Below are 27,900 nucleotides of genomic sequence, written 5' to 3' on the forward strand. Positions count from 1 at the left end.
GGAGGTGAGAACCTTTAGCTTGAATGAAGTTTAGAGGTGATCTATGTTGAGAGCAAGTGTGAAGGGGAAGCAGGAGAGTTTTCCAATTGTATACCAAGGAGGCCAGCTCCCTTGATAAAAAGTTATTCAATATTACAGGACTGAGGAGGAAAAGCTGATACAGTGTATAACCAACCCAGATTTAGAATGTATTGACTCCAGGTATCTATAAGCTTGCCTACTCACATTTTCTTCATGTTTACTTAGATCCCACCAAGAGCATGGGTAACCAAAATTCATATGTAGGTTAATAAAGACAGAGTATACACCTCATGCAGGTTTTTCTTTTTTTTTTATTAAAATAATTTTACAGTTTTTTGTTATATAAATTATATAAATAACCCCAAATCCAGAAAATACACATAAAAAACAAAACAACCCCAAAACCCCTCCATCATAGTCATATTAGGCAAGGTTATGCTGTGGTAGCAAATTATACCTCAAAATCTCAATGCTGAATACAACAAAGTTTTATTTCATGCTCATGGAACATGTCCAACTTAGGATGGAGGTGGTACTCTGCTCCACACAATCATTCAAGGACCCAGCCTAACAGGCTACACTATCTGGAACATGTGACTTAGTTGCCACAGCAAGAGAAGAGAGAGCATCTTATTAGTACTCTTTCCTGATTGGGCCTGGAAGTGATATAAGGTGCTTCCATTCACAGTTTATAGTGACTAGATATAGTCACAAGACTCTCCTTTTTGAAAGGAGCAGGAAGTGTCCTCTTCCTTGTGCCCAAAATGAGAGGAGATCCACACATCGCTGAGCCCTGGTAAAGTCCCCTAGATCTCCTAATCCCACCACCTCAGAGATGACTAAAATCAACTTCCCTAGACATTTTACATAGCAACTTCACTTACCTAGGCTGTCAGACAGGGCTTTTATGCTACTGGGCTAATATATTTGAATCTCTGAGTGCAGTTCTCTGTTGCACGGGACACATTGTGAAATATGCTTTTAGACTGCTCAGAAAACGTGCAGGTAACTCAGATTTTCTTATTAAGAGCTATCAATTTCTCAGATTGCTTTACTTTCTTCTATTTCTACCATAAATCCTGGTATTTAGTTTTCTTTTCACAAAGAAATCTCATTTTAAAATATTTCTTTACTGTCAAATTACATGACCAAAAGAAAAGAATTGAAGTGGATAATGAGCATTTGGCAGCGTTCATTCATTAGCTGATAACTCATTCTCTCACCATAACTTCCCAGTATACAGATAATCCCAATTCACATTTCAAACAAAATTGACTATCCATCTGTAAAAAATAATTTTAGATTTTAATTTAATGGATTTGCGAGGACCTATACAAAAATACCACGTAAATTAAATATGAGAAACAAAATAATTAAAGTGTTAACAAAATATATGGAAGACTATATTAAGAACCTTGACATGATGAAAGCTACCGTTAGCCACAAAATCCAAGTTAGGAATCGGAAATTCAAACGCCTATGAGCAAGCAAGTATGTTGAGTGAAGTAAGCAGAGTGTGAGAAAAATGAACTCGTAAATATTTTACTGTCTTTTTATTGAGCTATGATGTAAGCAAATGCCATTATACAAACATGTGAAATTGGATGTTTTAACTTAGAAAAATATAAATTAGAAAACAGAAATCTTTAATGATTTTTTTCCCTGCCTTTGCTTTGGAAGCAGAAACCTGATTTTCATACCAATTTCAGGTTTTGTGTTTCTAGTTGATAGATGAAAACCTATTATTGTGAAGAGTTTGCTTAGGGTGAACAATTTTTTTTAATGTTTTGGCCACTGTTTTTCTTTTATGTGTCGTCTTTTTCTTGACTATTGTACTCTGTATGCAGGACCCTGAGACGGGACTACCACCACAGCCAAGCGTCCAGGAAAATTCTGGCCATAGATTAGGGGTTCGAATCGCTCGCAAAAACTCTCCAAAATTTGTCATGATGTGGATCCCCGGTGGTGAGTGACCTTCCTCATAAGTGTACCTACCGGTTGAGACAATTTTATTCTGAGGTCCGCTTTCCGTTTGATTCTCGCTCCCGAATCCGCCCCCGTTCGTCACTTTCCCATCCTCCATTTCAGCCTCTGAAAAACAGGCAAACTGGAACGTAAACTAACTGAAGGCTGTCGTGCGGCTTCTGTGGGGGCCGGGACTTCGTTGGTCGCTCCTGCCGAGGTGCGTTAAAGTCCGACATACCTAACCCTTTGGGGTTATTTACATTCCCATCAATTATAACCATTATTGTCCTAACGTAAATGAATGCGGTGGGAGATAGGGAAAAGGCAAAGATGCTCCCGCCCCCTCGAAGCCCGCCGCGTCGTGATGCTTCAAGCATCCCCGGAAGAACCGGCTCCGCTCCCCCTAATCCCTTCCCTTCCGCTAAGCCCACCCCGCGAGGAGCCCTCGGAGTCACGTGGCCTCCGGGGGAGGGGAAGTGGGCGGCCCAGCGGCCGCCATCTTGCCGGTGTGGAGGCGGAGCGTGAGGGACGCAGGTCGCGCGCTTCCCCTCCCCTCCCCTCCCCTCCCCTCGCCTGGCCTCGCGCCGCCTTCCGCGCTCCTCCCCGCTTCTGGCTCTTGTGGCCGCTGCCTGAGTGGAGGAGCAGGGAGCTCCGGAAGGCGGGGGGGTGTGTCGAGCGAGTGCTCGCGCCCTCTAACCGCCAGCCACGGGGGCGCGCTCGGCTGGGCCCCTGTGGTGGCGCGGGGCCGAGGGGAGGGGGCCGCTCCGGCTGTGGGGGCGGCGCGCGGCGGCCGTGGCGGCCCGGGCTGCAGCTGCGGCGGCGCGCTGGGGGCCCGCGTCCGGGGTGCCCCCGGGTCCGAGCTGCAGCCGCTGTCGGAGCCATGTACCGCAGCGGCTCCCGCTCCTCCGTCTCTTCGCACCGGCCTAAAGAGAGCGGCGGGGGCGGCCCGCGCACCGGCCGCAGCTCCGGCTCCTCCTCAGGCCCGGCTCGCCGCACCTCTCCGCCGTCCTCCGGCTCCTCCTCGTCGCGGACGCCGGCTCGCCGACCCCGCTCGCCCTCAGGGCACCGCGGCCGCCGGGCCTCGCCGTCCCCGCCGCGGGGCCGCCGCGGTTCCCCGTCCCCGCCCCGCGGCCGCCGGGCCTCACCGTCCCCGCCGCGGGGTCGTCGCGTCTCCCCTTCCCCACCGCGGACCCGTCGCGGCTCCCCGTCGCCGCCACCGCCGCGGGGCCGACGACTCTTCCCGCCGGGCTCGGCCGGTTTCCGAGGCAGCAGCCGGGGGGAGTCCCGCGCCGACTTCGCCCGGGACGGCCGCGGAGACCATCCAGGCGACAGTGGCAGCCGGGTAATCCCACCGCTCGACCAGGACTCCCTCCATACTCTAGCCCCCTCGCCCGGGGTTCCCTCTTCCAGAAACGCCCGGCGCCCCGAGGCCTCCAGGCCAGGGTCCCCAAATCGAAGGCCCTCTACTCCCACGGGTCCCCTCGGCGACGCCGTTACCTGGAGGTTCCTGATCTTCCCCGGGAGCTTCATTTGCACAATAACGGACTCGGGATGCACCTGGGCGCCGGGTCGGGAGGCATTGCTGCATTTCCTAGGAATAGACTGATTCTTACTCTGGGTGAGGTGTAGAAAAGTTTGCCAGGGCTAGGGAAATCTCCAAGCCGTGTGCCTGGTACTTTTTCAATAGTTGGTGTCCTCAGTGTTCCGTGGTTTTGTAGCCCCTTAGACCAGAGCTTCGCCCTGGATCTTTGAAAGGCTGAAATGTCTTTGTGGTGAGTTAGGATTCCTTAAACCTTTCCAGGGTAGACACCTAGAGTGTAAACTGTTAGCTCTCTAAGTTGGAGCTGCCTCTCTGAAATCGAAGTGTGCTTACCCACAGGCATCGTAATAGCTGCTACCACTTACTGGGTTAAGTGGCAGGAATGATACTTAGCCCTTGAGTTTACACATTCTCTTTGAACATTCGCAACTCTTTTGAGTTAAAATAATTACCTCAGGTAAGATAGTTAGAATGCTTTCTTATTGAACAGCTGAGGAAGTAAGAAAGGTTTAAGTAACTTAACCAAAGACCACACAGCTAAGAGGTGGTGGAGTGTGATTCAATTCATATCTGCCTGGTTTCCAGCACCCTGATTTTAACTTTTATTTCCCTGCTGAAGAGATAAAATGTAGACGTAACACTGACGTCTCACTGTAATCACTATGCTAGTAGAGCCTCTGGGCAGAATTTGGTGTTTTGGAATTTGTTTTTATTATCAGTTCACTTATCTTTTTTTTTTTAAACCCTGTGACGAAGTTTTTGTTTTCTTGAGTGACTCTCCAACAGTATCCAAGTGCTCTGGGTATGCTAGTCATAGGTGAATTGACTTGTCGCTATGTTAAAATTTTCATAGCTGAACAGGTATTATCTGAATGTCAGTCACTACAGAGAAAGCAAGGAAAACAGAAAACTACTAGTTTCCGTAACCTCCCCTTTCTTCTCCAGCGCACAACCTGTTTGCTCCAGTCTTTTCTGTCTCAGTAAATGACAACACCCATTGCTCAGCCAGAAACAGTGATGATCTCTCTTCTCCCAATCTGTAAGAATAACTTCGTTTGTCTAACCTGTCAGCTCTCCCTCCAAAATACATCCCCCAAACTATCCTCCTACCATCACTCTAAACCCTGTTACCTCATGCCCAGATTATTGCATTAGGCTCCTTTACACTCCACTCTGGTTACCTTCCAGTTTATTCTGTACCCAGCAATCAAAATAATTTTTAAAAACCATCATTTTATACGTTTGAGAAGTATTTATTGAACATCTACCATGTGGTTCTGGGCACTGGGGAGACAGTAGTTAAGAAACCAGTCAAAAACCCCTACCCTCATAGCACTTACATTCTAACAGGGGGAGTTGGATAATAAATAAGATAGAGAAGTAAAAGGTTTTGGCATGTTAAATATAGTTAAGTGCTAAGAGAAGAAGAAAACAGAAGAAAGTTATTTTTTATAAGGTAGCCAGGGAAGGCCTTCTAGGAGGTGAGTTTAATTAAGACCTGAAGGTGGAGGTATGACAGTGTGAGCACCTGGAGGAAGAATGTAGTTAGATCACATTGCTCACCTGCTTGAAACCCTTCTGTGGCTTTTTACTACATTAAGAATACAATCCAGATTTCCTAACTGTGGCTTCTGCCTCTCTTCTCCTGTCACTTTGCTGCAGTTGCACTGGCCACCTTTCTGTTGCCCCAAACATGCTAAGCTCATTACAGAGCTTGTTCTTTTTGCCTTAAACTTCCTTCCATCTGTTCTTTGCAGGGCTAATATCTCATCACTGATGCTTCAGGTTAAATGATATCACATCAGAAAAGCCTTCTTTAACCATCTTATCTGAAGTGGCTTCTTTTCCCCAATCTCTTTCATGTTACCATGTTTTAATGACTGTAGCACTTTTTAGCACTGTCAGAAGTATTTTTTTTTAAACCTGTTTTTGGCTTGCCTCCTTCACTGGAAATGTATAGGTTCTGGGAACAGACTTCATTCACTCCTGTAGCCCCATGCCCAGTACCAGTTAGTGAAAGAATAATAAGAGGTCAGTGATTGGAAGGGTTGAAAATAATGGGCTTTCATCTAAGAAAATGATAATATTTTTAAAGTGTTTTATTTTTGGAGTAGTATGTTACCATAGCCATTTCTCACCCTGTAGGATCACAACTTCGTGACTAGGAAGGAGAACATTTTTGAGTGTAAGAATGTCTTGATCCTACTGACTATTATCTTTTGCTTTTGTAGAGACGCTCTCCTAGTCTGCGATCTGACTCTTCTTTGGAACAGAGCTTAAGGATCACTGTTGGCAATGACCACTTCTGTGTTGGCATACCAGAACGGCGGCGGCTCAGTGATCGACTGGGGTCACCAGTGGATAATCTGGAGGACATGGACAGGTAGGCTTCATCTGAGGCAGGGCACACCGTGGTAATGCTTAGGTAGAGAGATTGCTGTTTTCTAAATGATGTATTTGAAAGGGTGGTACCAGCACTGAAGTGATGCCCTATGTCCAATACAAAGTATAACATTGGAAAAGACTTTCTGAGTGGGCTAGACTGTGTTGCTGAAAGAATTACGTAGAAGAAAAGACTTTAGGTCATCCTGGCCTAATTGGGAAGGGGAAAGTTGAAGGGACATAAACAGAGTCCCCCAAATTAAAAACAGTTAAGATAATATAGATTCTACAATGTTAGAACTCGAGATCCCTTCTGGAAAGGCAAGTTCTGGAAAAAATAGGAAATCTTTTTAAAATGGTGTTATTTTTCAGTTTGTCCAGGCTAAAATACAGATTCAGAAAGGGTTTAGGTAAATGTGTGTCTAATAAATACATATGTGCATATATATTAAATATAGAGACATTAACAGAAAGAGATCTTTAAACATGTTTAATTTTAGTTACTACTTTACAGCTATCGAGTGCTGAGGAAGGGCAAGTACGCTCCACAGAGTATTAAATATAGATCTCAGATATTAGGAAATTAGATATATATATATATATATATATATAGGAAGTAAATAATAACATTAGGTGTTTTTCACCTCAGAAAAGTAAAAAAAGTAAGGATGGGAGTGCAGGGAAAGCACTTTTTCTGAGAGCTGAGAACCATGTCTGTTAATGGTCTCTGCCCAGCACATTGGGAGTTTTCCCAAATGTTAGCAGTAGCAATAAATCAATATAATGTTCTTTCAAACTGAGACTGTCCATGCGGTAGTGCACAGAGTATAGGCAGGCAGGTGGGGGACAGCTGGGCAGGAAGTCTGAGGATCACTGTTGCCCTTTGGTAATATTTACTTCAAAGCTTCAGTGGCTATTCAATGCACTGAAGCAAGACAGGACAATTCTGTGTCATATAACACTGAAACTTCTGAAGATATTGCTTCAAGATGTGACTATATCACTTAATTGAGGCAACAGCCCTTGCCCTTCTGGCTGCTTCTATTTTGGGAGATGATTAAGTAGGCAGTCGGAGTAGGTGGTGTGTGGTGTGATTCTCTTCCTTCCTCGCTGAGGTTTTGAGGTAACTTTAGCATTTCCTTTTGTTAGTCCTAGGGTTTTACCTCCCCTTTCCATAAACTTTGTTATACATGTGTGCTTCAGGTAGCCAGTTGTCGGTAAGTTATAAAAATAAAAAATTTCCTCTTAGGGAGTTTGGGGTAGTAACCTTTACTGAATCATGTTTCAGAGAGAGAAGTTTATTTTAGAGAAAGTGAGATAAAGTTTCTAAAAGGAGGTACCAGACTATTCTTTAGACTTTTTGCCCCCAGCAGTCTTGCTCAATATGGTTTGTGTGGCTAAATACTGCCCACTAAAACCAGGCCATAGGAATGTTAGCATTCTCAGAACATCTTCCTAACAATGAATACAGTCTTCAGCTAATGAAACAGGTCATTTCCATCCTTTGTATACAGATGTGTGTTTATTTTTTCCTCAGACTCAATGTTCTTTCTCTTCCCATATTGAATCTGTTAAATTTTATACCGGGTTTGGTTTACAGCCAAATTGCCAGGGTTGTCAGTGTTCTCACCTTGGCATCTCTGCATAGGACAGTAACTTATTCTATATTTATTTGTTTTTTTGTAATGGAGGTACCAGGAATTGAACCCAGAACCTTGTGCATGCTAAGCATGCACTCTACCACTGAGCTACAGCCTCCGCCCATGTAACTTATTCTGAAAAAGGAGTATAAACAGGTTGTGTGAAAACTGTTAGCTTCTAAAGACTTGTGGATGTGAGGTCCATTTCCCCTGTTTATCAAAGTACTCTGCATGTTATATGTTCCATTCATGGAACTCTCATCTAACTCTCCTTGACCTGATGTAGGTTTAGGGAGTAGGACATTTTTCCCTCTGATTTAACTTAGGGAAAAGACAAAAGCAAACAGCTTTCTTCAGGCATTTTGAGGAATCAGCAAAGGAAAGGAATGGAAAGTTTGGACTCTGAAGGACCTTTTTATTATTGTTGTTGTTCTTATTATTATATGCACTTTTAACAGCTTTATTGAGCCATAATTCATGTATCATACAATTCACCCATTTAGAGTGTATGGTTCAGGGACTTCTAGTATCTTTACAGAGTTGTTGATCCATCACTATGATCAATTTTATAACATTTTTACTACCTTACCCTTAGCTGTTAGCACCCCACCAAACCCTACCTACTATTAATACCACTAATCCATTCTCTGTCTCTATAGATTTACCTTTTCTGGCTATTTTGTGTAAATAGAATCATACAATATATGGTCCTTTTTGACCGGCTTCTTTCACGTAGCATAATGTTTTCAGGATTCATTCATGTTTTAGCGTATAACAGTGCTTCATTCCTTTTTTATTGCCAGTAATATTTCATTGTGTGTATTTTGTTTACCCACTCATCAGTGATGAATGGATAGATAAATATTTGAATTGTTTCTACTTTTTGGTTATTAGGAATAATGCTGCTATGAACATTGATCTACAAACTTTTATGTGGATGTATGTTACCATATTTTTTAATCTTGTGTAATGGAATTTGTAGGTTAGGAAAAAGTAGAATAGTACAGTGGGCCGCCATGTACCCATTACCTACACCTGACAATCAATTTTTTAAATAGAGTTTAATCTTAGAAAAGAGTTAGACTTAACCAAAGCTTTCAGAAAGAGTTTGTTATTGGACTATTCTGAGCTACAGGGCATCAGAACCCTTTTAGGACTTACTTTTACAGCAGTCAGTTCTCTTTCTTATCCTTCGGGATAATAAGCAACCTGATTTCTGCTTGTATTTATATGATAGCTCATTCATTTAGCTGTTTCTATGCCTTTCATTGTTTTTTTTTGGCTCCTTTTGCTGGAGATCACACATCTGACTGAGACTTTCTGAGAGCTATTTCATTATTTCTACCTTCTTGATATTTAGTGTTGGATTAGACCTTAGGCTAATATGTCACTTGCTGGTGATATGTAATAGTTCTGGTGGGGAACTGAATGTGGGAACATGGATGAACTTGCCACTACCCATGGAGCCTGTGTTTTTCCCCTTCACTAATATGATCAGAGACTATTTGGCGGATGATGTTTTGGCAATGGAGTGAGTTTCTAAACTTTCCTCCCTGGAAATATGTGTATTCATAGCTGACAAACCTTCCAGAGTAAAATATTTTACTCTAGTTATGTTTGATTTCAGCAGTCATCCTTGGTCATTCTCATTCTTTCCTATTTTGTACTGTATTGGGACCTCAAAGTTCCCCAGATTCTTGGGAAGGAGGTAACAGGAACCTGGATTCCCACAGGTGGCACTCTTACAGAGGATGTGATAAAGGTTGTTCTTTATAGTCTTTCATAAAGTTATTTATAGCTGTTACCCAGGTCTAAAACTTTGAACGAAGACTGGGCTAGTGAATAAGGAAAGGCAACTCTTTGATGTTCTGCTAACTTAGTTCCAGAGATAGGAAAACAATTATTAAAAAACAAAGAAAAGTCATTTCTAGAGACTCACAAAAAACAGAAGTAGCTACTAGAAACTGTAGAAGATAGCAATAATTACCATCCTCTGGATGGTAATTCACTGTGGAATGTGAGTGACATATAAATTTTTCAGTTGTATACTTAAAGTGCTAGGGGATCTTTATTTCTATCTGTGATTTAAATCAGAAACTTTTGGGGGGACAGTAGAAACTCTGTGACCATAATGCCCAAAAAGATTAGGACTGTTCTGTGGTATAGAGCTCTAAGCTAAAAGGACAGATGTCCCATCCTGTGTTTTTACCTTCTTGCCATCAAGGTCTAAGACCTTTTTATTTCTATGAAATAAAAATATATAGTGAGATAAATTATTACATACCCTTTCCTGGGCCTAAGATTAGCAGAGTGCTTATCGATATCCAGGCAAGGCAGGAAACGGGTAACAAAACAGGCTATGAGGGAGTTTTGTGGTTTTTCATATGTGAGCCAGCAAAGCAAAGCAATTGGAGAACCTTCTAAAATTTAGGAGAAAATCATGCCAATTAGATAGATCAGTAGTTTAAAAAATTTTTTCTCCCTACAGTGAAATTCATTTTTCCAAATGAAATGTTCTATAAAATTTTACTATATAAAAAAATAAAATTGGGCCAGTATGATTTCAGTGAGGTGGAAGGCCCAGAGTGGTGCAGGCTCTCTACCTGTTTTTTAGGCAGTTCCTGAGCATTCTTCAGAATCACTGTGGAACACAGCTTGAAAATCATTGATCTGGACTAGTGTCTATCAAATTTTAAAGTGCATACACATCACCTGGAGAGCTTGTTAAAATGCAGATTCTGATTTAGTAGGCCTGGGTGGAGTCTGAGAATCTGCATTTCTATAAAGTTCTTGGGTTATACTGATATTGCTGATTCAGACCGCACTTTTAGTAGCAAAGAGCTACAATTTAGCTCGTTGAAGTTATGTAACTCAGGGCTCTTTGTAGTGTGGTCATGGTGTTTTCACATTTCCCAAACCCTAGCATGATCCTCTGCATCCCCAAAGTCTAATCAAAGAGATTGGACTAAAAGCTCTGTCTAAGTAGATTAGTAATCTCTCCCCTTCCTTAGAGACTGAAGCTGCTTGTGCCCTGGGGAAGGGGAGAAGAAATATTTAATGTATATACATAGATTTGTTCCTGGACTTCATAATATTGTCTTTTGTCCTAAGCATTCTTTAGCCCCCTTGCCAAATGTCAGTCTCTTAGCCTTGTCTAGTCTTGCTCTTTTCAATCCAGGATGTTCAGTCATTCTTGTCTCTTTCCTTAGGGATGACCTGACTGATGATTCTGTCTTCACTCGAAGCTCTCAATGCTCTCGAGGTCTTGAACGATATATTTCCCGGGAGGAGGCGCCTCTCAGTCCCTTCTTGGGACAACTTGATGAGGACTACCGAGCGAGGGAAACTTTCCTGCATCGTTCCGATTATAGTCCCCATATCACTTGTCATGATGAGCTGTTGCGGGGTACAGAACGGACTAGAGACAAACTCAAAGGCTCTTACTCTATGCGACCTGAGGAAAGGAGCCGGGAGGTCAAACGGGCCCGTTATGATGACACAGAGAAGATACACAGCATGGGAGGTGATCACCCAAGTTTTACATCAGGGACCCGCAACTATCGACAGCGTAGACGGAGTCCAAGCCCTAGGTTTCTAGACCCTGAGTTTCGAGAGCTGGACCTTGCCAGGCGAAAACGAGAGGAAGAGGAACGAAGTAGGAGCTTAAGTCAGGATCTGGTGGGAGTTGATGGTGGTGGCACTAGTTGTCCCATCCCTGGATTGTCAGGTGTCCTAACTGCATCAGAGCAAGGATATTCTTTACATCGGCCTGAGGAAGTGTCTGTGATGCCCAAGAAGTCAATTCTGAAGAAGCGGATTGAGGTGGACATGGAGCCTTCCATGCAGGTCTGTGCTGCGTTTCTTCTAGGGTCTCTTGCTATTCCCTCTGTTATCTTAAAGCCTAGTTACTTTCCTGGGGACTGTGTCCCTAAAGAATCTTTGGGATATATGCTGGACCGACACTGTTATGCTGTACAGGACCTTCCAGGACTCTCCAAAGGAAACTGTAGGCCTCATAATGCAACAGTAGAGAGCTTCTATTGTCATGTATTAGGCTTTCTAAACAGACGTTTTGGAGAGTATCTGTTACAATTTTTTTTCTCTAAATTGGATAGTCCTGTAGGAATCTTTGAATATGGATTTCTTGGAAATGAAGGTTGAAGGGCAAAGGGAGGAGCTGATCTGAATTTTCCTCGTCTCTTAAGAGAGAAGAAAAAAATGTATGAACGGTAGGACACTAGACCAGAAACCAGATGATTCTGATTCGGGACCCATCTCTGCTATCAATTTGCTATGTAATTTTTAGACAATTCACCTAAACCATTCCGGGTGGGTTTTTTTCTCACTTATGGAAAGATGGTCAAGCATGAGCATTAGTTTTTAGCTGTGTTCTTAGTAGCTAAATGTTTCTGAAGAAGTACCTGAGGGCAATTAGGGACACAAGGGGAGGCTGATTTGTTAGGGTTTCAGAGTTTCCTGACCCTACTTCAATCAAAGCAGCTCCACTTCTATGTTTTATTCTTTTGGGGATCCATAAAAATGAAAACAAGCTAGGGCATCTTGAAAGTCCTTTTGAATTCACATTCCTTGATAAGACTACAACAAATGGGCAAAAGTGAAGATGCGATCCAATCTGCCTTGTTTTCTATTTTCCCTTGCTACAGCAGAACCATCTGGAGAAATGGGAACCCAAATCTTGAACCTAAGGACGTCCCTTTCTTCCATACTTATCTTTCCCCTATTAATTCAAGAAGAACAAAGTATTTAAGTGTTTATCTAATTACTAGTTTCTGAGATTCTGCATAGAGGCTAAATCAGTTATATTTATCTTTGCAGCTTGAGAGTTTTTCCAGCAGTACCAGCTCCAACCAGGATCACCCTCTTTACTCTGGACACTCATCTCTTCCAATAAGTGGTGCTATTGCTGCTTTTGCCTCAGAGGTGGAAAGCAACAAGGGGACTATGGTAGAGACTACCCTGAAGGAATCTCAGGGCAACCTCTACCAGTGGGGCCCCCTCCCTGGGATACCCAAAGACAGTAGTCCCCTCAGAGAGAAGTTTGGAAGTTTTCTGTGCCACAAGGAGAAATTGGATATGAAGGCTGAGGGACCTGAGCGACACACAGACTTCTTGCTTCCTCATGAGAGAGCTAGCCAGGATGGCAGTGGTTTTTCCTGCATTCTGAGCATGTTGGCGGATTCTACCAGTACTCAGGAAAAAAGGCGACGTAGTTTCCCTGACATTGAGGATGAGGAGAAATTTCTCTATGGAGATGAAGAAGAGGACTTAAAGGCAGAATCTCCACCAAAACCACTTGGGAGCTCTGAAAGTGAAGTTATGAGGCAGAAGGCAAGCTCCCTACCCTCTTCAACTCCAGCTGTAAAGCTGGAATCAATAGAAGAGACCAGTCCAGAATATGCCAAGATTCATGACTTGCTCAAGACCATAGGGCTGGATATTGGGGTAGCAGAGATTAGTAAACTGGCTGCGCGTACCCAGGAACGACTTCATGGCAAAAAGCCATCACGTTCCTCTGCTGACCGCCGTTCCTCAGTTGACCGGCAGTTTTCAGCAGATCTCTGTTCCTCAGTTGACCGCCGTTTCTCAGCTGATCGGCATTCTGCAGATCCTCACAGATTGGAGAGCGGGGAGGCACACCATAGTAATACCCACTCTCCAGAGGTGTCCCATCCACACCCAGTCTCCCCTGTGGATCCTTACCTACTCACAAAAAACAGTCCCCCATTCCTAAAGTCTGACCATCCAGTGGGTCATATTGCAGGACCCGAGGTGGTTGGCAGTGGGTTTCAGTCATCTGTTGCAGTCAGGTGCCTGTTGCCATCAGCCCCACCTACCCCAATTAGACTTCCACACCCTGCTTCTTTATCTCAGTTTCATATGCCAAGGACCTCTCAGTTTGCTGCAGCTCGGATACCTCCAAATTACCAGGGACCTGCCATTCCCCCTGCTTCCTTTGATGCCTATAGACACTACATGGCATATGCAGCCTCAAGGTGGCCCATGTATCCCACCTCCCAGCCTTCAAACCATCCTCTCCCTGAACCACACAGGATAATGCCCGTTACCAAACAGGCTACCCGTAGCCGTCCCAATCTCCGCGTGATCCCCACTGTGACTCCTGATGAGCCCAAGCAGGAGGAGTCAGTGCTAGGCTCAATTCCTGCTGCCCAAGTGCCTGTCCAGTTGTCTATCCCATCACTCATAAGATATAATCCGGAGAAGATCTCTGATGAGAAGAACCGTGCTTCCCAGAAGCAAAAGGTAAATATTAGCTTTGGGCAGTCTGTGCCCAAATCTTCTGTTTTAACATAAATTTGTATTTGTCTTTTACAGAGCTGAAAATTTAAGGCTCTTTTACTTTAAGGTCTTTAGAGGCTGCTATCATTACCCTAAGTAATGTATATATATGCTGTCTGTTTTGTGTTTTTTCGTTTGGACTAAAGTCTGGCCCTAGGTCCCATTGTGATTGCTAGACTTCTTTTTCCTTTTTTTAAGTTTATTTCTCTTTCTGAAAAATCAGCCTTAGGACACTATGGGTAGGAGCTGGGAGCCTTGAAGTCTTCAATACGACCTCATCAGAGAGTGAAGAACTAAAATTGGGTTGGTTGAAGGAGAATCAGGAAATATTTGTTTCATCCCAATAAGTTTGGGACCCTTTTCCTTTAGTGATTATGAGGTTTAAAAGCTAATAACTAGTTATTGCTTAGTAATTAAACCAAGAAATAAACTTTGCTTATCTGATTTAACTTAGAATCCAGGAATAACAATAAATTCTCATGACACTTTTTTTTAAAAGTAGTTTTTATACTGTCAAGGTTCATTGTGTTCCTAGGCTGTAGGAAGGGAGCAGTGGCTGGGGTAAAGAATAATTATAGATGTTTTAAAGCAGTAGATAAAAATTATGTAGAGATGAGAAGTACAGAATAGACGAATTTTGAATGGAATAATTAATACATAATGTTAATTTTAAAGGTCCTTAATAAGTAATAACTCACTCTGTTAAACAAGGTGACCTAAGGACCATAAAATTGTAATATGTATAAATTTGGTTTGCTACTAAAATAATTAAGACCTGAGGAGAAAAATAGAAAGAGTAAAATTGGAGGGCCAGTTTCACTTTTTTCCAGTTTTAAAGAAATTTAATCTTTGAGAAGACAATATCTCCTCTTAATTTTCCATTGTACTTGGGTACCCTGAACTTCGATCTTTTGTTTTTGAAGTCTTGGGAAAGAGGATGGGTTCAATAACAACAGAATCTAAGACTGCCAAGACACCATCTGGAGACTAGTGCTTTCCCTTTACTTTCCTTTTAAGAAACTAGCACTTAAATCAATGCTGACAACGTACAGGTTTTTCACATGAGCCCGTTATAGACAAGCCATATTTGTTTTTTCCATTAGGTGATAGTAATTAATACAGTTAAAAGATCATGGGCTTTAGGGCATACATACCTCGACTTTAAATCCTCTTACTATATGATCTTGGATATGTTAATCTTTTGCAACCTCAGTTTTCTTAATGTAAAACAGAGATAAAGTCATGGTTAAATAAGATGATATATGTAATGCAGCTAAAAGTGTGCCTCATCCATAGCACACATTAGTTCCCTTCTTGATGGTTCCCTTTGGGCTCAGAATGCTATCTAGTAATAGTACAGTGCTTTCTGCACAAAAATAGTACTTTTTTTTGCATATTATTAAGTTTTGTTTTTTATTGAAGTGTAGTTGATTTACAGCTAGATTTGTTTCAGGTGTATAGCAAAGCAATTCAGTTATACATATACATATATATATTTTTGGATTCTTTTCCATTATATGTTAATACAAGAAACTGAATATAGTTGCCTGTGCTATACAGTAGGTCCTTGAAAAATAATACTTTCTGGTCGATGTAGTTCTGAAAAGGATACTTCTGTTCTAGCACTTGGATTGAAATGAAACATCGCTTTCACTATAAAGTCAGATCCTCTGTGTGCAGGCATTTGGATATTATGTAGCATGAAGTTGTATGGAAGAGAACAATAGAAAAGGAAGGATATTGGAGGCTGAAGGATCTCTTACCATGTTGTACTTTGCAGGTTATTGAAGAGAGGGAAAAACTAAAGAGTGACCGGGAAGCTCGCCAGAAGAAGATGTACTATCTCAGGACTGAGTTGGAGCGGCTTCATAAACAACAAGGTATCAGGCACTTCTTTGCATACTGCCTTTACTAGGAGACCTCAGTGGAGAGCTTTCAGGACTCTCAGACAGGTTCATTGATGTGACGCCTCACTTTCAAAATTTTTTTGGTATCATTAGGCATGTAGAAAAGTTGCAACAATAGTGTAAAGAACTCTCAGGTATTTTCCATGATTATTAGCATTTTACATATTTACTCTATCCTTGTTTTCTCTCAATCATGTGTGTATGCATGTGTGAGTTTGATTTTATCTGAACTATTAAAGAGTGAGTTGTAGATAGGATGTTCTTTTACTCCTAAACACTTCAGTGTGTATCTTCTAACAACAAAGAATTCACTTGTATAACCAAAGTACACATATCAAAATTAGGAAATTAACAGTAATATACTAGTCAGTAACACTGATCTTACTCACTTTTCATCCGTTGTCCCACAAGAAAATGCAAGATTATACAGTGTATTCATTTGTCATGCTCTTTTAGTCTCCTTTGATCTGTAACAGTTCCTGAATCTTTGTATTTCATGACACTGACATTTTAGAAGACAAATGGTCACATATTTTGTGGAATGTCCTTTAATTTTGATTTGTCTAATGTTTCCTTATGATTAAATTCAGGTTATGCGTTTTTGAGTGGAACATCACAGAAGTGATGCTGAGTTCTTATCAGATGTTGTTTTGTCCCATACTGGTGATGTCAGTTTTGATCATTTGGTTAAGGTGGTGTCTGCTGGGTTTCTCCACTGTAAGGTTACTGTTTTACCCTTTTCAGCTAATAAGTATCTTATAGGGAGATACTTTGAGACTATGTAAATATTCAGTTACTCCTCAAACTGGCCCACAAGTTTCAGCATTCATTGATGATTTTTGCCTGAATCAGTTATTATTATGATGGTTGTCAAATAGTAATTTTCTAATTTCATCATTCCTTCTACCTTAAGTAGTTGGCTTTCTACTGTAAGAAGCTTTCCACCCACCCTTCCTTTCCCCATTTATTTATCCTTTTTTTTTTTTTTTTCCCTTAATGGAGGCATGGGGGATTGAACCCAGGAACTCATGTACTCCAAGCATGTGCTCTACCACTGAGCTAAACCCTCCATTCCCCCCATTAATTTATCCTTTTATATCAATATGAACTCATGGATTCTTCGTTCAATAGGTTATAATATTTTACTATTATTATTTATCTTCATGCTCAAATTGCTCAAGATTTGGCCAGTGGGAGCCCATTTAAGTTGACTCCTATGCCCTTTTGTTATGTGCCCATTATTTTTTGACTTCCTTTTTGGCACAAGAAGATGTTCCATGATGCTTCTATTGATTCTCTCTCTTCATCTATGCTTTTAGGAATTCATATACACACTAAGGAAAGAACATAGCAAGATACCTAAATATTACAGCTTGGTGATAGCATGAAAGAACAGAGAGTAGTAGAAGATATAATTTCTTCTCTTTGGGTTTGGATGGTTTAGGGATAAAAAGCCTAGTTATTTATCCTTTGAGGATTAATTCTCCTACAGTTTGGAATGGGAGGTAACATTAGGTAAGTCTGAGGGAAAAACTAAAACTCAGTGGAGGTGTTGGTGAAGGGTCCTAAAATCAGATAAAGTCAAATACATGACTGAATGTTTTTTGTTTTTTGTTTTTGGCCCTCTGAATAATTCTTTGGTTCTCTGAAGAGGACACCCACAGGATTCATAGTTACAACATATATTAACCTTTTTGGAGACACATGCGCACAAACTTGTATATACCATTTTGGGGATTCATGGAGCCCCTCTCTGAAATCTGTCCATAGACCTTTAGCTAGTAACCCCTAAGTAAGAGACAGTGTAATCACTCAACCTTTACCTTCATAGGAGCTTCATCTAAACCAGCCCATTGCTTTTAGAATGTTTTATAGGGAAAGGTTTTATGACCACAAAATCTTGAGAATTACTGCTTATTATTGAAACATGTCTTATTGTCTTAACTTACTTTCCTTGTGTGTGTTTCTGTTGGCATTTGACCATTAAGGGGAAATGCTGCGTAAGAAACGAAGGGAGAAGGATGGTCACAAAGACCCACTCCTGGTGGAGGTGAGTCGGCTTCAGGATAACATTATGAAGGACATTGCAGAACTTCGACAAGAGGCAGAAGAGGCAGAAAAAAAGCAATCTGAACTGGACAAAGTGGCTCAGATCTTGGGAATTAACATTTTGGATAAATCCCAGAAGTCTTCAAATGATAGTAGAGAGCTTATGGAGAAGTCTGGGAAAGCAGAAAAGTCTAAGAGCCCAGAAAAAGTGTCGTCATCCTCAAACTCCTCTTCCAATAGCAAGGTAACAACTCAGCTTTTCCATTTATGTTACCTTTTGTTTCCTTGGATTCCTAATGAAGCCTTCTAATGAACTGTTTTCTTAACTTCCTTTTCTAAACTGTTCTTACTCTTGCTAGAGTTATTTTTGTAAAGCATAGTTCAAATCATGCTACTCTCCTTCAGAATTTTAGCAGTTCTCCATTGCCCGCAAAGTAGAATCCCAAATCCTCAGCATTCAGGGCCCTCCATGTTCTAGTTTTAGCACTTACTCCTTAACCCACTCCAATATGGCTTCTAGTCTTCCCAAAGCTTGTAATACCATTTTGTGGGTTCATGTTTAGTAACAAGGTCACCACCATGTTGTACAGCCAGTGAATTTATTTCAGTTCTCAAATAAGTATTTGGTACAGGGAACCACTCTGTCCTAAAAATACTTTCTTCACTTGGCTTCTTTCACACTTTTCCCCCTAGTATGCTGGCTGCTCCTGCTCAACTCCCGATATTTAAATACTTAAACTCTTCAGGGCTCTGTCTGGCTCAGTTCTCCAGAATTCTGCTTCCCCCCTAGGTCATTTCATCCAATTCGATGCTGAAATACCATGCTGACACCTTCCAGTTTTATATTGTAGCTCAAATGATTCTCTTGAGATTCAAACCTGAATGTTCAACAGACTACTCATTTTTTCCACTTCATTGTCTCGTAGACACATCAAAATGAATATATCCTAAACCAAACTAATGATTGTGCTCAACCTCTCTATCCTGTTCTTCCTCCAGTCTTACCCATCACAGTAAATGACACCACTATCCAACAGTTTTCATGCCAACAATCTGAAAAGCATTCTTAGTAGTTCCCTCTCCCTATCTGCTCCACACCAAATCAACCAAATCAATTTGAGATTTTGTCAATTCTCCCTCCAAAGTAATTCTCAGTTCCATTCATCTCATCATCTCTATTGCCATCCAAATTCAAACCACCTTCAATTCTTGCTCATATTGCTACACTCTTAATCCTTTCTCTTTGATCACAATACTGCTTGCCTGCCTCTTCAGCTTCATTTCATGCCTCTTTATCCCTTTGTTCACTATAATTTCATTACTGGCCTTTTCATTCCTCAGATGTTTCATCCTCTTTAATGTCTTTGCATCTTCTCTTTCCTCTGGTTACCATGCAAAACCCACTCTTTTCTTAGCCCATCTTCTAACTGACTCATATTCATTCTCAGATCCCAGCTTAAGTTATTTCCCTGACTCTTTTTCTTGGCTTTCCAGGTTGTTAAATTTGCCTGATACACACTCTCATTATACCGTGTCATTTTACCTCTTAGCATTTATGATGGTTGTAATTACATAATTACATGTGTTCCCCAATTAGAGTTTAAGGTTCAAGGGATCAAGGACCATATCTGTCTCATTCTCCAGTATAGTCCCCAGTATATAGCTCAGTACCTGGCAGATAAATGGATAGTGCTCAAGAAATATAATACTACACCTTACACTCCTGCCACCTCAAAATATGTGCACTTTTCCACATGTGCAGTATGCTGTTATAGTCTCTGATTTTGCGTTAATAATCCTCTTAGCCTGGAATAATCTTTCTCCCAACCCTACTCATCCACTAAGGCCCAACTTGAATATGACCTCTTCCAGAAGAATTCCTGAATTCCACCCAGATTTAATTAACCTTTTTTACCCCCCATATATATATTATTTTATTTCTTTATGAGATTTATTTCATTCTGTCTTATTGAAAACATGATTAAGGTCATGTCTATTCTCATGCCTGTCTCTTCCACTAAATGAGAGCTTCTTGAGAATAACAGAGTACAACTTATTTTTGTGTTTCCCATGGCATTCAGTATGTCTGGTACATAGTAGATGTTCAGTTAATGTTGGGGGTTAGAGAAGAAAATATTCTGTATTCTCTGCCAAGCAGGCTCTAATTTTTTTGTGTCTTTCTAGGAGAGATTTTTCTCACCCATGTAGGAATATATTCTAATACCAGAATCATTGAGTTCAGGGCCTTTGATGGGAGAAGAGCTTGAAATTTCTGCCCCTTTTTAGTTGACTTATGCATTGTTTGGGGTTCCATTTGTGCACCAACCCCATGACAGTCTGTCCTCTTGGTTTGAGTAGGTCTTCATGTTCTCTGAAGCTAACAGGGATATGTTGTAATTCGGCTTTCATTTCAGCAGCAAGGAATGTTGTCTCTACAGCCTGTTTCCTTCCTGTCCTAGGTAATTTTTCTTTCTTTGCCTCTTTTTAAAATGCATAGTTGGCTTGAGATTTTTTTTCTTTTTCTATTTATTTCATAAAAATAAGTGCATACACACAATTCCACAATTCCCTCCACCAGACATAACTGTTTTTAACACCTTGGTGTATATTATTCCAAATATTCTTCTTCTGTTCATTCATTTAACAAATGTTTCTTGATCTCCAAGAAAGTGCCGGGCACCATTCTAGATATGGGCAGTGTAGCAGGGAACTATGTAGACAAGGACCTTTTTCTCATGAAATAGAAGATAGAAAATAAGTAAACAAGTTAGGTAATGAAGTGTGCTTAAAAAAGAAGAATGGGGTAAGGGATATAGAGTAGTCAGGGAAAGTCTTTTGGATTAGGTGACATTTTACATTCTATGCTTATTTATATATCTTTATTGATTATTCAAATATATTTTGTTACTTACTTTTCTCAGTATATCATGAACATCTTTCCACATCAATAAGTAGATTTCTGTAATATTCTTAGCAACCTTGTTTTTGTTGTTGTATAGATACCAAAATTTATTAACCAGTCAAATCACCTGTTGTTTGACATAATTTCCTTACGATAAGTATCAAGAAGTAGAATTGCTGGGTTAAGGGTATAGAGAATTTTTAGGTATATAAAATGTATTTCTAGATTATCTTCCAGACAGGTGGTGCCGGGTAATACCGGCAGTGTATGCATGTGCCCGTCCCTTCCCTGTTGAGTGTGATCTCTTTAGTGACTCTTGAGTAAGACTTTAATGGGGAAAGATTATCATTGAAGTCTTAATTGTTTCCCTTTATCCATCCTGTCTTCTCCCCACCAGCCAATATTCCAGGTTTCCAGTTCCCTAATATTGTCTGCTTTAGAACCTCATTCATTTTTACCTTCTCCGTGTTCCAAAATTATCTTTTCCATGCCTCCCTCTCCAACATTATCCAAAACTCTCATTTTCTGAGTACCTCATTCCCAGCTTGCTGACAAATGAATTCATATTAAACTATTTATTACTGATAACTTAATGTTAAGGAGTTGATATGTTTTAAAAGAGGACTCATGTTAACTCAAAGGTGTTAAATTCTAATGGTGGTGTTTTAGGCAGTTAGAAATATTTTACCCAGGTGTCCTTTAAGTCATCCCACGTAGATGACTGTCCCCTTTATATATGCACAACACCAGCCCTGTTCTCCAGTTTTCTATACCAGGATGTGTCTGTGATAAGTTTGTTCACTGTCATCTGTTTTCTGCATTTGCTCAATCAAATGGTCAATTACCTTTTCTATTTTTTTTCCTTTCTAGTTGTTATGATATTTAAATTTAACTAATGTATTTAATTGCATAGGTAACACATTTAACATCTACAAAGGGTATATAGTAAAAAGACTCCTATCCATTCTTGTTCTCTGCTTCCGCTCCCCAGGGGCAACCAGTGTTTCCATAATCTTGAATATTCTTCTGGATATTTTAGGATATATAAGTAAATATATTGCCATTATGATTTATTCTTCATGATGACATGGCACTATGGAATCTAATTAGCTCTGTTTGAGCCTTGCAGACAGATTATGCTGGAGTTTTTCCCAGTTTGTGCAGCTTTAAGCACTGGAAGTATGGTCATATGGTCCTATTTCTGTTATTATGGTAGGCTACATGCTTTTTCTGAGAGAAGACAGACTGCCTTGAATTCATTCTTAGTGTGGATTTTTTCCCCTCTAGGAATCAAAGGTAAACAATGAGAATTCCCATACTAAGAGCCCCAAGCCTGCCGAGAGCCTCCAGCCAGCTGCTAAGCAGTCTGATCAGCCCATTGCTGTCTATGAGTATTATGATGCTGGCAATCACTGGTGCAAAGACTGCAACACCATCTGTGGGACCATGTTTGACTTCTTCACCCATATGCACAATAAGAAGCACACACAGGTAGGTATCCTGCCCTCTGTTATTTCCGTTCTTGCCCTCCTTCCCCTCAAACTCCTATACCCCTGTCTGCATTACAAAGCTGGAAAATGAAACATTCTCATATGGGCAGGAGCCCCAATCTGAAGAGCCAAGAGATACCATCAAAGGAGACACCATCCCCAGGGCTCAGTCCAGGGGACCTGCCTGTAACTAAACACCATGAGAAGTGTAAGTGAGGTTTCTGCCTCTTTTGATTCCTTGAGTACCTGATTATTTGTTTCATTTTACCCAATGCTAATACTTGCTCTAACATGTGTTTACCTTTTCCACAGGTGATTTCCGTTTAAACAGTTGGCAGAGCGGGTGGGGGTGGGTAGCTGGGGGCTTCTGGTCCCCCTGGTGTAGGGGAGAAAAAGAGAGAAAAGTGGGTCATTGAGTTTTTAGTGCTGTTGTGTGAGCGCCTCTGCCTCTTGCAAATAGACACTGGATCCCTACAACAGACCTTGGGCTTCAAAGACCCAGAGTGAGGCCAAGCAAGATACTGTAAAGCGCACTGACAAGATAACTGTTCCTGCAAAAGGTATGTTTCTCCCTGCCTTTTTTGTGGTTTTCTTATATGTGGTCAAGGAAGAGGTGTCCCTGAACTACGATGCATAGAGTAAGAAATAACCATTACTCCTAACAAAGCTGTAAGATTGCCTTCTAAGTGGAAAACAGTAAACTAGGTCCTAAAGAAATAAAGAAATCTGTAAGACAAGAATGGTATCTATCCATATGGCCAAAAATCTAGCAGATGTTAAATATACACATACCACTCTAAAATACAACTTTCTTTGGGCTTGCTTCAGCAGCACATAGACTAAATATGACTTTCTTTGTCACTGGCTTATGCACCAAAATCTTATTTATTTGAAATCCAGATAAGAAAGAATAGTAAGAGGTACAATAATACAACTGCCTTTTCAACTAAGTACTATAAAATATTTTTGAATAGTTGTCCTTCTATTTCTATTAAGAAATAGAAAGTTTCTTTGCCTTTAAACTTCTCAATTTCTTACCTTTGTAAGTTGTCAATGATGCTACATCCTTTAGACATGTAGAAGATAGATTCCTGAGTAATTAAAACCAACATGAGAGATCCTCATACAAGTGGTACTGGGCTATTTGGGAGTGTAGTTTTTACATCTCCTGAGATGCTTATTGCTAGTTGGTGTTTGAGGAGAATCAGCAAAGAAATGAGTCTAGCACAGAAAACTCCTGAATTAACCAGTTAGCGTTCCCAAAAGGTAGAAAGGATAGAGGGCCTGAGTTCAAGCTTTAAGTTGGGAAGACTATTGCCATTGGGATTCATCTAAATGCTACTTCTGACTTGAAAGTGGGTAAGGTCCTCTATACTATTAACCATTTTACTGCAAAGGGGAAGTGGGATTTCCTTTAGTTGCTGTCATTTTGGGTGGAAATATTTTATTTTCTTGACTTTCTTCTACTTCTTCCAGGCTCTGAGTTTCTGGTTCCCATCACTGGATATTACTGCCAGCTCTGTGAGGAATTTTTGGGGGATCCAATTTCTGGAGAACAACATGTGAAGGGTCATCAACACAATGAGAAATATAAGGTTGGTCTTTGTAGTAGCCTGTAGAGTTTTCTGCTTTCTGCAGTGATCCTTTTGACTTTGTCAAACAAATTCAGAGCTAGGAAAAGTTGTTGTTATTTCAAATTCCATATAATCCCTAAGAAGTTCTTCTCAATTCTAGTAAGAAAGGCTGACCTGATAGAACCATTTATAACCTCAAGGAGGGCAACTCTGAGGATTTCTACTAAATGAATTCTCACAGTGGCAGGACCAACTTTTCTCTCTTACAGTATTTTGACCAGTTACTAGCCTTTATCTTTTCTCTTCCTAGAAATATGTGGTTGAAAACCCATTGTATGAGGAGCGGCGGAATCTGGATCGCCAAGCTGGCTTGGCTGTGGTCCTAGAGACGGAACGGCGACGGCAGAGTGAGCTAAAGCGCAAACTCAGTGAGAAACCAAAGGAAGAGAAAAAGGAAAAAAGGGCAAAGATCATGAAAGAAGTAAAGGAAGATGACAAGGTTTCTGAGGAATTAGAGGATCAACTCTCTGAGGGTGGGAACTCCCCTGAAAAGGCTGAAAATAAAAAGAAGGCTAGCATCAAACTCCAATTAAAAGAAGAAGTAAAGAAAGAACCACCACCATCTTCCTCTTTTGGGAAATTCAGCTGGAAGAAGCCAGAAAAAGAGGAGGAAAAGAGTTCAGTGGCCCCAAGTATCCCCAAAGAAGAGATTGTGGAAAGCAATAAGGACAAAGAGGATGGCAAAGCCGAAGCTGGAAAGGCAAAGCCCATCAAAATCAAGCTGTCTGGGAAAACTGTTGTTGCACATACTAGCCCTTGGATGCCTGTTGTGACCACTTCAACCCAGACTAAGATTCGACCCAACCTTCCTATTCCATCCACAGTTCTCCGCAAATCAGGGTCAGCCACAGTGAGCAAGCCAGCTCCTCTTAATACCTTTCTATCCATCAAGTCCTCTGGAACCACTGCTAAGCCTCTGCCAGTGGTTAAAGAGTCTTCAGCTGATCTCCTCTTGCCTCCTGACATCATCTCTAAAGCATTTGGTGGAGAAGAGGTGATTCTGAAAGGGTCTCCTGAGGAAAAGATGGTGCTGGCTGAAAAGAATGAGCCATCCCATATACCTGAACAAATGCTGCCACCTCCTCCACCACCACCTCCACCCCCACCTCCTCCACCCCCAGTTATACCTCATCCAGCTGCCCCATCTCCTGCTCAAGCAAATGCTATCTTGGCTCCAGTAAAATCTAACCCATCTGTATCTCACACTCTCAACCCTGGTTTCCTGGGTCCTAACATTTTGAATCCAGTGTTGCCAGTAGCCATCATGGCCTCAGCACAGCCAGCTACCATTCCTTCCGATGAAACAGCTCCTGGGGTGAGTGAGAGTGACCGCGACCAGACCCTATTCTCTGTATTAGTGCGTCCTCCACCTCCCCTTTCAAGTGTGTTCAGTGAACAGGCAAAAAAATTGGAAAAGCGAAATTCATGCTTAGCCACAGCCAATGCTAAGGATCTGTATGACATATTCTACAGTAGTGGTGGAAAAGGGACTCCTGAGACTAAGCTGAGTAGTGGTCCATTGGCCAATGGGGAAAATAGAACTGAAAGTTCAGACACCTCTTCTACTTCTACTTTGAACAGCAGCGCATCCCAAGAGGAGTTGCCTCCAAATAGAAATTTGGTCTCTGCTCCTTTAGTCAGCAACCCTGAAAAGCCCATTGCAAAAACTCTGGTGTCCCTAGGGAAATGGTCAGTTGCAGAAAATGTAGACTCAAAAAGCAGAGGCAGCACCTATGGTTTCCTGCAGCCTCTGACAAGGTTGTGCCAAAGCAGGCCTTACGAAACTATTACCCCAAAGACAGAGACTTTGGCCATGTGGACTTCTAGCTCCTTCCAGAGTGATGCTAATAGGGATTTATCTCCAGAGGGGAAAATTGAACTTGACCTGGGAGAGCCAGGACCACCGGGTGTGGAGCCAGCCCCTCAACTGTCAGATATACGCTGTCATACCATGGAATCTCAGAAGTCGGTAGACACCTGCCTTGTGGAATCGAATAATCAGGATGAGGAAAGTCAAGAACTCCACCAATCTAAGGATTGTGGGGAAAGTGGGATAGAGACAAGCACTGAATTAAAAGAAAGGGGAATGAAGCTCTCTGAGAGGACAGTAGGAGAGGGAACGGATACCAACGCTGGGCCCAATAGCATAGAGGATTCTAATTTGAGCCTTGGAAGTAGATACATGTGGGAGGGAGAAGTAGAACAGCCCAACTTGCAAATGACTGACAGAAAGGCTCAACAGTCCAAAAAATTGATAACAGGAAGTAAAACTCAAAGTAAAATGGTGGCTGAATTGAGTTCACAGGCTCTCTCTTCCACAAAGGCAAAAATAGACTCGTTTCCATCAGAAGCTAGGTCTATACTCCAGAACCCACAAGATACACCTGTAAAAATTTCTGCCTCAGAATTGCTTCTTCAGTCCCCAGCCAGATCAGATACATGTTTGACAGATAGTGAGCAGGAGCAAGGAGTTTCAACTGGTAGTGAGGAGTGGCTAGAAAATTCAGTTCCAGAATCAGCTTCCAGAACTTCTAGATACAGAAGCCTCAGACTCAAGAGAGAAAGATCAAAAGGCTTTCAGGGTAAAATGATCTATGAACTGGCTGTTTGGGATGAGAAGAAGAAGAAACCAGAGACCTGGGGGAGCCCAAAGAAACCAAAAGCAGAAGCCTTGGGGCTACGAGATGTCCATCCAGGATTAACAGTGACAATAGAAGGGAAGGCCTTCGAAAACTTTGAAGTTACAGACTTGAAAGTAGAAGAGTTGGCTTCCCTGGGTAACCTGGGGGATATAAGTGTTGATTTCAGCAGTACTCGGATTGACCGAGCACATAGATCCCCAACTTCCCTGTCTCAGAAAGTGTGTGGAGAAAATTCTATGTCACCTATAGGAAGTAATCCCTCCACTCTCACTGACTTTGAACCAATAACATCGTTTTCTGAGTTTCCATTAGATTCTCCCAAAACCCTGGTACTTAACTTTGGAGGAGAGAGTGAACCAAACTCATCCAATCCCAGAAGTGGGAGGATCACTCCGAACATTTTGAAAACTGGACTTTCTTTAGAAAATGTTGGCCTTGGTTTGGGGAGCCTAGAGGGAACACACCAGGCCCTTGACCTGTTAGCAGGAGGAATGATGCCTGAGGAAATAGAAACTTCTCAATTGGAGAAACAAGATTCACTCAGATTGGAATCAGAAACAATTAATCCTGCAGGCCTTGGGCCATCTCCTTGCCTTCCGGATCTTGTTGACTTTGTCACACGGACATCTGGAGTTCAAAAAGAGAAAATTTGTTCTCTCTCTGAGCCAGGCCACCCTCCTGAGTGTAGTTCCTTGGAGGTGGGACCACTGCAGCTAGAAATACCGAATGCATCCATCACTGAGGTAGCAATTCCTCAAGTAGATGAATATGGCAACCGTTTGAATATGGTAAAATCCATGGCTTCAGGGTCCCATACGAGAGAGCAGGGAGTGGGAGGCAGTGTGGTCCCTCAGGATGTGGCTGCACAAGAAGCTGCAGTTGATACCACCCAGGACCACACAAACTCCAGTGTTCACAACTAAGAATACACATCCAGAGCTACTTACAGAGGAATCAGATTGGCTTCTGGAAATCAGGTGCCCAGATGATCCAGGACTAGTTGGCTGTCTCATCTGGAACCTACATCAAGAAATGCTGTCAGCATCTTACAGTAAATGTTCATGGAAGCTAAAAAATGTACCTCCTTTCCTTTTTCCTTTCTCCTTAAGATATCAGACAAATCAATCATAACTTCTCTACATATCTGTAAAAAAGTATTTTCTGTTAATTATTATTATTTGCCAATTTATATTCTCCTATGTCATTAAAATCAGATGTCTATCTGGCTCACCACAGTGTGCTTTGATTGTATTTTGGTTTTGACTCTGCCATTTCTGGAATGTGGGGGAGGAGGGAGACAGAGCTGACTTCTCCAATTGCTGTGTTGTATTCCCACCCAATTTCTTGGGCAGCTGATAGATCTCTGGGAGAAATACAAGAAAGCCTGCTGAAATGGAAAACTACTGATGA

General features: G+C 41.5%; 1 protein-coding gene across 1 annotated transcript; it reads left to right on the plus strand.

Annotated features, from left to right (window-relative positions):
* The first annotated feature begins 2,705 nt into the window (after positions 1–2,705).
* Positions 2,706–27,720, plus strand: ZNF318 (zinc finger protein 318). Its single transcript, XM_006202167.3, has 10 exons — positions 2,706–3,328; positions 5,758–5,909; positions 10,758–11,394; positions 12,385–13,830; positions 15,647–15,746; positions 17,762–18,066; positions 22,012–22,215; positions 22,675–22,774; positions 23,691–23,809; positions 24,099–27,720. The coding sequence occupies exons 1-10, from the start codon at positions 2,867–2,869 to the stop codon at positions 27,411–27,413; spliced, it is 6,840 nt and encodes a 2,279-aa protein (XP_006202229.2). The 5' UTR covers positions 2,706–2,866; the 3' UTR covers positions 27,414–27,720.
* Positions 27,721–27,900: the final 180 nt, after the last annotated feature.

This window comes from Vicugna pacos, chromosome 20 (genome assembly GCF_048564905.1).
Source record: "Vicugna pacos chromosome 20, VicPac4, whole genome shotgun sequence".
In the NCBI taxonomy this organism is placed as follows: domain Eukaryota; kingdom Metazoa; phylum Chordata; class Mammalia; order Artiodactyla; family Camelidae; genus Vicugna; species Vicugna pacos.